Source organism: Nicotiana sylvestris, chromosome 10, assembly GCF_000393655.2.
Source record: "Nicotiana sylvestris chromosome 10, ASM39365v2, whole genome shotgun sequence".
Classification (NCBI taxonomy): domain Eukaryota; kingdom Viridiplantae; phylum Streptophyta; class Magnoliopsida; order Solanales; family Solanaceae; genus Nicotiana; species Nicotiana sylvestris.
Window position 1 is genome coordinate 131,925,661 of NC_091066.1, and position 10,681 is coordinate 131,936,341.

At 29.7% G+C, this 10,681-nt stretch overlaps 2 protein-coding genes across 12 annotated transcripts; both read left to right on the forward strand.

Moving 5' to 3' along the window:
* Positions 1 to 2,600: 2,600 nt before the first annotated feature.
* Positions 2,601 to 10,457, forward strand: LOC104236414 (cyanogenic beta-glucosidase-like). 11 transcript variants are annotated; one of them, XR_011403253.1, is made up of 11 exons: positions 2,601 to 2,773; positions 2,895 to 3,125; positions 4,373 to 4,431; positions 4,552 to 4,626; positions 6,038 to 6,115; positions 6,192 to 6,279; positions 6,701 to 6,953; positions 7,227 to 7,342; positions 7,446 to 7,646; positions 7,773 to 7,804; positions 10,127 to 10,457. XR_011403253.1 is itself a non-coding variant. In XM_070160823.1 (9 exons), exons 4-9 carry the CDS (start codon positions 4,608 to 4,610, stop codon positions 7,471 to 7,473), a joined length of 582 nt encoding a protein of 193 aa, XP_070016924.1. In that variant the 5' UTR covers positions 2,601 to 2,773; positions 2,895 to 3,125; positions 4,373 to 4,431; positions 4,552 to 4,607; the 3' UTR covers positions 7,474 to 7,908. The 11 variants fall into 11 exon arrangements, 7 of the variants coding, with proteins under 7 accessions (XP_070016924.1, XP_070016925.1, XP_009788633.1 ...); XR_011403251.1 differs by lacking the exon at positions 7,773 to 7,804 and having other exon boundaries at positions 10,127 to 10,456; XR_011403255.1 differs by lacking the exons at positions 7,773 to 7,804; positions 10,127 to 10,457 and adding an exon at positions 8,708 to 8,844.
* Positions 7,524 to 10,295, forward strand: LOC138879970 (furcatin hydrolase-like). Its single transcript, XM_070159619.1, has 5 exons — positions 7,524 to 7,607; positions 7,988 to 8,090; positions 8,202 to 8,206; positions 9,843 to 9,967; positions 10,127 to 10,295. The coding sequence occupies exons 1-5, from the start codon at positions 7,524 to 7,526 to the stop codon at positions 10,293 to 10,295; spliced, it is 486 nt and encodes a 161-aa protein (XP_070015720.1).
* Positions 10,458 to 10,681: the final 224 nt, after the last annotated feature.

The window sequence follows — 10,681 nt, forward strand, 5'->3', positions numbered from 1 at the left end:
ATGTTATGGGAGCTATGCACATATGAGGTGATGAGTGTATGTGTGTATGCTGGATTCTTGATTTTATCCGGGTAGACTTAGACTCACACCATATTTAATTATATTACTTGAGTTGTTCTTGCATGTTTAAATGCCTTAGTTATTATTTTAGCCTGACTAGACTTGCATAGAGTATCGAACCTTGCTATTTTAGATACTTGATAAGCTACTTGATTAGTCGTAAAAATTAGACTTTCCTTTACAGATTTCTCCCAACATTGTGTGTATTTTTCCAGAAGTTTCTTGAATTTCATAACTCACACGTATATTTAAGAGGGGAGCCAGTGACTCGTCATGCTTCACTGCTCTTATGGGATCGGGTCATTTGCCTCGAAAGTATCATGTAACACACTTACATGGGAGCGGGTCGTTTGTCTCGATTGTATTATGAGATGCATCTATGGATCGGGTTGTACGAGCTCGACAATGTATACTATTCTTATGGGATAGGGTCGTACGTCACAATATAATATTATACCATCACTGTTATGGGACCGGGTTGTTCGCCTCGACAGAATTTTGCATAAATTCAATAATGAGTCAGCGTATCTATGAATCTATCTGACTTGAGATGTGATATTTTATTGGTTATTGACCTTATATATATTCCATTCGCGATAGTATTTGGTATTCAAGGATTTTGTATTTACTCTTCTATTGAGGATCATGTTATGTACATATATCTGTTTTCACTTTTTTTACTTGACATGCTTCATACCTATTTACCTTTATTGTACTTTGATTATTGGACCACCAATAAGTATTGATGTCGACCCTTTGTCACTAGTTCTTCGAGGTTAGACTAGATACTTACTGAGCACGCGTTGATTTACATACTCATACTACACTTCTGCACTAATTTTGCAGGTACTGAGACATATACAGTCAGGGGTCATCTAGGTGCGTAGGTGCAGCTGCTGAGGAGAATTTGCGGTGTGATGCATTCCATGTTATGATCTGCAGTACACGGATTCCCCGTGCTATTCATTGATTGTATGCTGTCTATTTTCTATTTCATACAGTTATTGTAGTAGTATTGTATATCCTAGTAGATGCTCATGCACTTGTGACACCGAATTTTAGGAATTCAGACTATTGTTATTGGATGTATTTCTGTTATGTCATTCGATATTGTATTTCGAGCATATTCAAAGGTTAAAGCTAATGTTAGTATTTTCTATTATTGCCGATATCAACAACGAGGAAGAAACAACAAATGGAAACAACAAAACAAAATAGAGGAAATTTGCTTAATGATTCTCATCATTATTTTAAAATGTGTTATGAACCGCTGATTATCGTGTTGTTAAATTGTTGACTTGCCTAAGATTAAGGTTGGACGCCCTCACGATTTATGGTGTATTTTGGATTGTGACAACTTGGTTGAAAATCAAACATGAGGTAAGAATTCAATGTTTGAAAAATCGCAAAAAAGATTTACATTACATATTGTCAAACATAACAAAGATCTCAGTACCATAAATATAGTTTATTGCGCATTCAGCGGTCACTTAATCGATTATAACTAGTTAATGATCGACCATGAGGCAGTCATTAGAAGCTGTTTGATTCTTGAAATTTAAACTTTGCCACACAAATTAGGACAAAAAGGAGTAGTATTATTTTTATTCTATGGATTGTGTTCTCACGTAATTAAATCACGGTCACTTTAAATCTCAATAGATTCTATATCTAGTAAAATGGAAAAAAAAAAGATACAAAATTTAGTTATTCTTAAATCTCACAATTTCTGGAGTCATTGATATCTGATAATCACGATCAACGGTGCTACTCTTCGAGTTGTTATATATTTTTATTATTTATTTAGCTTTATCAACGGTGCTACTCTTCGAGTTGTTATATATTTTTATTATTTATTTAGCTTTTTTAATATATGTTATTCCTTCACCATATGAGGTAATCTGTTGGAAACCTTTTGTTTTATGTTTGTTAAGCTTTACTTAAAAATTGTATAGTAGTCACATCATAATGACTAAGTTGCGTATGTCAAATAGCTAAGGGAAGTTCGTGTATGGGTGGAAACTCAAAGTTCCCAATAGCACTAAAGTTTTGTGATGATGCATATTACCGCACGTATTAATTAATATCACCTTTTTAAACAAATAAAAAAACATTATCTATTTTTATTGTTAAGGTTTAGAATTCTGTATTAACATTCTACATTGCAAATTACAATAAGCTTTTTTTAGTTTCTCATATATTTTTGCTTCTAATAGAAAACACTTCTAGTTTTAGTGAAAACAAAGAAAAGAATTAAGAAAAAGAGTTCAAAGCAATTGAAAATAAAATCATTCATCGATTGATTTATTTTGTATATGAAATTCTGGTAGAAGTTTTATGTAATTTCAAAGTAAACGTGGTTGAAGTTTGTTCTTCGAGGTGAATCAAGTGTGCCAAACTAAAATAAATGATAAGATGATTTTTTTTCTTTTATTTTTTGAAATTATATAAAAAAAAAAAATTTGGCTATTGATTTCAAGGGATTCCACCTCTATTTAAGGGGGGTTTAACAAAGGAAACTCTTGAAAACGTAGAGTTGGCAATGGCTTTTCAAAGATCCTTCTCCCTAGGCCTTTTTGTATTGGCCAACTTCTTTGTTTTGTCTGTTTTCTCTATAGCTACAGATATGGAAAGCCATAAAATTTCATTACCATTCAATCGTACCCTTTTTTCAACTGATTTCCTGTTTGGAGCTGCCGCTTCTGCTTATCAGGTTAACGTTTACACTTTAGACGTGGCCTTTACTATATGATAGTACTCTTCTTACGTTTATGATTATATATGCAAACATTAACTGTTTAAAATGTCATGTCATGTCATGTCATTATTAACAGATTGAAGGTGCATGGAACGAAGATGGTAAAGGCCCAAGTATCTACAAACAAGGCCCAGAATTTTGATAAATTAGCAAATGAAAGGGGGATTTCATGACTACGCAGGCGGAGTAAAAATATACCCACTAGTATCTACAAACAAAATTCACCCATTGAATAATTATAACGCAACAACAGTTATGTACCTTTAGGATATACGATTCATAATTCGTATAATTAATGGTATACCACGTAAGAATAGTTCAATCATGCTGTCAGTTAGTATTTCCTTAAACATGCTAGAAATAATTTAAACTGCTACTTATATTCCAATTGTTTGTGATAGGTAGATAAAATAAGGGATATTTACATAAATAACGGGTTATATTCATTATTTTTTTTAGTCATATACATAGATTATACAAAATTATACATATATAATATATAAATTATGCATATATTATACCTCTACATGCTATATTTCGTTAAAGCAGTTGGGTGCGCGGCTATTTCGATTAATTCTTCATAAAAGAAAGAATAACGTATAGTATAAAAAACAAGTGTACATTTAGACGAACCTAGCTTGGCCCAATTCCATGTGTTCATTAAGTAAAAATAGCACGGTATAACCAGTTTTCGGACTGGTCATTCAAAAATAGCCAGCGTTTACGAAGTCAATGAAAAATAGTCACTATTTCGTTGTAACAAAGATCGATCCAGCATAATATACTGGAGTTCGGCGCACCTGTGTATGAACTCCAGCATATTATGCTGGACCGGTATACTTTGCTGACTCCAGTACAATATACTGGAGACTGGAGCACCGGTGCTCCAAACTCCAGTATATTATACTAGACAATTATACTTGTTGGAACTCCAGTATATTATGTTGGAGTTCTAGTGTACTTATGCTGGAACTCCATCATATTATGCTGGAGTTCCAGCATACTTATCCTGAAACTCCATTATAATATGCTGGAGTTCAAGCATATTTATGCTGGAGCTCCAGTATAATATACTGGCGTATTTTTTTGGATTTTGAACAGTGTTTTCGCTCAGATTTATCTTTACATGAAAAGTGGCTAAATTTCTTTGGGCTATTTTTGAACGACCAGTTATAAATCTGGTTATTTTTGAATTTAGTCCGCTCTTTAAGGTGAACTATCTGGGCCAAATCCATCTCGAACCAACACTAAATAAACTTCTAAGGAAAAATGACACTATATAGCCGCTCTTAAAATAATAACCAAAAAATATATATTTTTTGTATATATATATACATTCTGTATGTTATATAGAAATTTTATACACTTTTTTAGCTACCTAATGTAAATAATTTCTGGCGTAGGCTAGAAGTAATAATACCCTAACTTCTAAGCCATCTCGAACCGATACTAAGTAAAACTTTTAATCTATCCAGTTTTCAATTTATGTTTTCAAATTTATAAATCAAACTAAAGAGTGAATTTTAAACTGTTTAATTTCTGATACCTTTGCAGACAAAATGTGGGACCAAAGCAATGGAGATGTGGCTCTTGACTTTTATCATCGCTACAAGGTAGGGAATATCTAACTTAACGTTTGTTAGTAGTGATGCCACAAAAAAAAGAGGAGATATATTTATTTATTCTTTTAGAAAATTTTAAAAGTTGTCTGAAATATTTCTGCTTGTCTGCAGGAAGACATAAAACTAGCGAAATTTGAAGGACTTGATTCGTTTAGATTTTCTATTGCATGGTCGAGATTTTACCCCGTAAGACATAGTAAATCAGAATTTATTCTACTTCAACAGAAATTCGCAGCAGAGAATGTAAATAAATTGATATCGCTATCTCTTTATGACTTGCTGCGTAACATTGCATAAGTATATGCATATTATAATTTCAATAATCAATTACTTTCTCTGTCTCAATTTACATAGTGATGTTGACTCGGAGTTTAAGAAAGAAATGAATACTTTCGAAACGTATGGTCTAAAATAACCATATAAATTTGTGTGACTGTAAATTAATTCATTAAGAGTAAAGTAAGACTTCTAAAGATAAATTATTTTTAAATAAGGAAAAAGATCATTCTTTTTCTTTTTTAGACTTACTAAAAAAGAAAAGAGTCTCATAAATTAGGACGAAGGGAGCATTAATATGCAAGAGAAGTCATAATTAAACAGATAACATTTGAAAGAAAATATATATACTTAATTGCATAAGTAGGAGTGTACATAGGTCGGATTGGTTCGGATTTTCTAATTACCAAACCAAACTAATTGTATCGGATTATTAAATTTAAATACCAAAGCCAAACCAATAAAAGTCGGGTTTTTTAATCTCGATTTTTCTCGGGTTTTCGGTTTTTTTTTTCATAAAGTCATTATAGCACAAAACGTAAAATTTATGCTCCAAATATTTCTTTAATCCTACTAAGATAGAACTATATAAGGTATTTTTAAATAAAATAACATAAATATGAGATGAGTCTTGGCATTGTACTAAAATATTCAACAATAAAAATAATAAAATCACATAAATTAAATATTATTAATAAGCTATAATGAAAAAAATATAATTTAAAATTACAACTAATGAGTACTATTATTTACATGACTAACCACTAAAAGAAAAATAAGTTATACATTTTATGTAAACCATGAAACAACTAAAAAATAGATATCCAATACTATTTTCATTCATAGTACAATTGAATCGAATGTCTTTTATTAACATTAGTATTGATTTAATTTTGGTTTAATTAGAATTTATTTGAGTTACTAACATTTATGGACAATAAAATTTATTGGAGCATCCAAAATTTATAAGCCAAAGCTTGAAATAATACGTTGCAAGATAAAACTATGAAAAAGCTTAAGAAATATTTATAAACTACACTACAATAAATATTTGTATGTATTAAATATATTTAATACTTCTATACATATAATGTCGGGTTGGTTTGGTTTCGGTTTGACGTTTTTTAGTTAAAACCAAACCAAACCAAATATAGTCGGAGTTTTTTTTCCTACACCAAACCAAGTCAAACCAAATCATAGTTGAATTTTTTTTCTCGGTTTGACTCAAATTATCGAGTTGGTACGGTTTATCGGTTCATTTGTACACCTCTATGCATAAGTATAATTACCTGAAACAATTTATTTCGTTTGTGATTTTTAGAGGGAAAGCTAAGTAAGGGAATAAATTGGGCTGGTATTGACTTCTACAATAGCGTCATCAATGAGACTATAGCGCAAGGTCCTCTCTCCCTCTCCTTCTCTCTCTTTCTATATATATGTATCGATAATGGATAGAAGTAACATTTGCATTGTAGGTATAAAACCTATGGTAACACTTTTCCACTGGGATGTACCTCAAGCCCTAGAAGATGACTATCTTGGGTTTCTCTGCCCTAAAATTTTGTAAGTGATCTTCAAGTTATTTAGCTATCGTCTTGACATAGATTTATTTGAAATTTAAAAAAAGAATTTTTGAAGTTGTGCTGAAAAATAATTTTTGAAAGTTGAAATTGTATTTGGACATGCATTTTGTTTGAAAAAAAGTTGAAGCTTTGTGAGTGGAAGAAAAAATTTCATCTAAAAACTGTCCTAAACCAGTTTTTGAAAGAAAAAAACAATAGTTTTTGTGAACTTGAGTTTTTTTTTTCAAAAACTGATCATATTCCACATACAAACAGCATTTTCAAATAAAAATTGAAAAAAAACCCAAATTTTATGGCTAAACGGATCGAAAGCTTATACTTCTTATATGTTTGTTTACTTGTTAAAGACAAAAGGCCAGTCCATCTCATTTGATTTGATTTTATCTGATCTATATTGTCAGGGGTGAATACCTAAACTTCGTGGAAATATGTTTCAAATATTTTGGAGATAGAGTTAAGTACTGGGTAACGATAAATGAGCCATATATTATTCCAATAAATGGTTATGACCTGGGAACATTTGCACCTGGTCGCTGTTCGGCTTGGAGGAATTATTGCTCAACTGGTAATTCTGGGACTGAACCTTTTTTAGTTGGACACCACTTGCTTCTTGCTCATGCTGCTACCACCAAGTTATACAGGCAAAAATACCAGGTCAGTTAAGGCCTGCCCATTTAGTTGTCGTTAAACACGAACCTATAAACTTTAAATCATAGCTCATCGGATGACTACGCTATTAATCATTCATCTTTACAAATTGCTTTGCTATTAATTTGAATTAATATAATCTCATGTAATAAGTGAAAAATCTTTTATGCTGCAATTAAATAAAAATTCACATATATTTCATGATGATAGTTGCTACAGTAAATTCTTTTTATAACGGAATTATCTTATTCTTTCTCTCATTTTTTATGACACGCACAGGTTAAACAAAAGGGTAAAATAGGAATTTCACTAGTGTCTCATTGGTTCGAGCCATACTCCATGAAATCAGAGGATGTTAGAGCATCCAGAAGAGCTCTTGATTTTATGCTCGGATGGTAAGCACAATTTCTCAAAAAATGGCGCTATCACAATATTTAAATGTTACTGCTTTTTATTAACTTTGCGTCTACTATTTTTCAATAATTTGTCATTTGAAAGGTTTATGGTGATTATCCTCAAAATATGAAAAGAAGTGTTCGGACGCGTATACCAAAATTCACCCCAAAGGAAAAGCACATGTTGAGAGGGTCCTTTGATTTCATTGGATTAAACTATTACACAGCAAACTACGCAGCTCATCATTCTACTCCACCTAATCATGTGAACATACCTCAGCTGATAATCAAGTTAATATAACAAGTAGGTGTTCGTATAATATTTCCATCAAATTCTTTTACGTACTTCCTAATTAATGTTTAATTGATGTTGTAATTTTGACAACTAAGCCCATATGACCTTTTAAATTTTGTTTTTCTTTTCTGTTAGGTTCGAGAAACGGAAAATTGATAGGTGATTCGGTATATTCTCTCTGAATTGTACAATATTCCATCAATAACTCATAATTTATGTGTATAAAACTATAATAAACACGAAAAATATATAATAAAAATAAATGTAAATATATATAAACATAGAGTGCGCACGCGAGCGTGTACTTTATGTTTTTTTTTTTTGTCTCATTTGATTTTAATCATTTGTAGACTGGTTTAAGTTCGTTCTTTGTTGTTCCATGGGGACTTCAAAAGCTTCTTGTTTACATAAAACATCATTACAAGAATCCAATTGTTTACATCACCGAATGTGGTAAGCCAACTTATTTATTGAGAAATTTACATCTAATATTAAATTGGTTAGAGTATCGGCAATTTCACCATAATTGCTACTACTAAATCTTTGGTATTGCTTACCTTTCAGGAATGGTAGAGTTTAATCTATACTTATATCTATTTATCTATAATCTATAATATATTAAAAATACAAAGGCCCTTAGCAAAATATCGTTCGCCTTTTTTATCCTTTAAAAATAAATTTCACATTGGAGAAAATAGTAATTCAAATTATTTTTCTAATATTTAGGACTTAGTTTCCGATTTAAATTATGAATGAAGTCCTAATATTTAGGAGTTCAAAATCAATTAAGATTTTACCTTATTTAAATTATTTATATAACTGTAATCATTCCATATTAAATTCTTAATATATAGGATTTTAACATCAACTAAAATTCTATTAATTAAATGCTTTAATAAACTCACCCAATACATGCACGTTCAATTGGTAAGAAATGTAGGGGATGGAAACTATCTGGGCTAATTTATTTTTTGTGTTACTTTAAAACTAATTCAAATTTAAATTACCTTATATGAATTATTTCTTTATATTAATATCCTTGACATAATTGTCATTTTTTCTTGTTACAGATCAATATTTAAAATCGGGGATGTGCTAATATTAAGAACATTAATCAACAAAATCTAATGAGTTACTATTATAATAAAAATAATAATTAAGTCTATGAATTAATTATTAGAAAAAAATAATATAATCCAACAATTTTCAAATATATTAAAAATACGGACGCCCTTACTGAAATGTAGTTCGTCTTTTTTAACTTTCAAAAATAAGTTTCACATTTGACAAATATGTAATTTAAGTTGCTTTCCTAATAGTTAAGACTTTAAAATCAAGTAAAATTTTAAATATTACCTAATAATTAGAAGTTCGAAATCAACTAAATAAGGATAAAATTATATTAAGAAAAAGAAGAGAATATAAAAAAGTAAAGTTTCTTTTCAACCAAGGACAAAAAATATTGTATAATTTTCATATAAATATTTTGTACCTATATTGTACGGGAAAATTTTAGCGTGCAAGATCAATTGTGATCCTTTATTTTCCTTTTCATACGAAAATATTTTCTTGGTTGTTTAAATTATATTTTATTAAATTATGTCACAACTATAATTATTTTATGTGTTAATTTTCCTAATATTTACTTATTTAAGATTTTAAAAGCAATTTTAGTTATCGAATATATATTATTTGAATCATGTCAGAAGTTTTAATGTATAAAATTTAGAAACAATTAAAATTTTAACCACCTTTTACAAATGATTTCCTTAAGAAAATACTTAAATTATTTTGATATAAATTGCTATTTTTCAGTAACTTTTTCTTCTTACATATAAATATATTTATTGATTGAAGCAACATTCACGTACAACGCACGTACACTAAAACTAGTATTTTAAAAAGGCAATAACAATCATAACACGAAAAAATGCATGAAGTTATTCTTAAAACGTGAGTCATAATGCAAATTTTCTTTCAAAATTTAGTCTTTGAACTCCAAATTGAATTTAACTTATGTATAATAAATATGACATTATGATGCAGTGAAAAATTAAATTGAACGTCACAGACGCAAAATGAAATTATGGCTAAAAATTAACATTCAACATTTTCATGAACATATATTTTTTATTTAATCTTTATTTATAACTCAAGCAAATTATTGTTTAAATAATTTTTTTTTTAAAATTTTATATTTATTAGTATAGAATAAACGCGCAACGCGCGTACCCTAATACTAGTGTTACTAAAGTTGAGGACGTGGTCAACGACACTGAGAGGGTTGATTTCTATAAAAACCATATTTTGGCAATCTACAAAGCAATCAAGTGAGTACCTTTAGTTTTGTTTTAATAGGACCTTGCAAATGAATAACCGTTATTTCTTACTTTCATTTTAAGAGAGATTTATTGAAAATATTCATTCGGATAAAATTAATATATTTTTTCTTTATTTGGCCGCTCTTCTTTTTTCTTTTCTTTTATCAGGCAGGGAGTAAATGTTAAAGGTTTCTACGCATGGTCTTTTCAAGATGATTTTGAATGGAATAAAGGATACACCCGGAGATTTGGCATCAACTTCATAGACTATAAGGATAATCTCAAAAGATACCCAAAGCTTTCTGCTCTCTGGTTTAAGAAATTCCTTCTCAATTAGAGCTTTTGTGACTATATTTCCTCTGTGTAAAATCTACAGACATGTTGCTTTTAACTACTTTTTTTTTTTTTAATTTAAAAAATACTCTAGCAGAAAGCTTTTACAATATCTTGTATTAGTGTTGTTTGATGTTCCCCCTTTTCGTATTTATTTTTCGTCAATAAAATTACTCCATGCTCTTTTGGAGATATTACAATATTATATATGTTGATACTCAATTTTCTCCTGCCATCTTATTCAGGTTTCCCTAGCTGCTTATATCTTCATAATATTTTTAGTCCTAATTACGTGGAATTTTATCATGTTAACACTCTTGTTATATGTTTAAAATAGCAATTTTTCCATTCATTATTGCTTCGTAGCATTTTAAAATCACTATAACAGTA

Excerpts from the sequence above, each read along its gene's own strand:
- LOC138879970 (XM_070159619.1), top strand. The coding sequence starts at position 7,524 with ATGTTGAGAGGGTCCTTTGATTTCATTGGATTAAACTATTACACAGCA. Across the intron at positions 7,608-7,987 it reads ATTCTACTCCACCTAATCAT|ACTGGTTTAAGTTCGTTCTT; the intron begins GTGAACATACCT and ends AATCATTTGTAG. Across the intron at positions 9,968-10,126 it reads GCAATCTACAAAGCAATCAA|GCAGGGAGTAAATGTTAAAG; the intron begins GTGAGTACCTTT and ends TTCTTTTATCAG.
- LOC104236414 (XM_070160823.1), top strand. Across the intron at positions 6,116-6,191 it reads CAATGAGACTATAGCGCAAG|GTATAAAACCTATGGTAACA; the intron begins GTCCTCTCTCCC and ends TTTGCATTGTAG. Across the intron at positions 7,343-7,445 it reads CTTGATTTTATGCTCGGATG|GTTTATGGTGATTATCCTCA; the intron begins GTAAGCACAATT and ends GTCATTTGAAAG.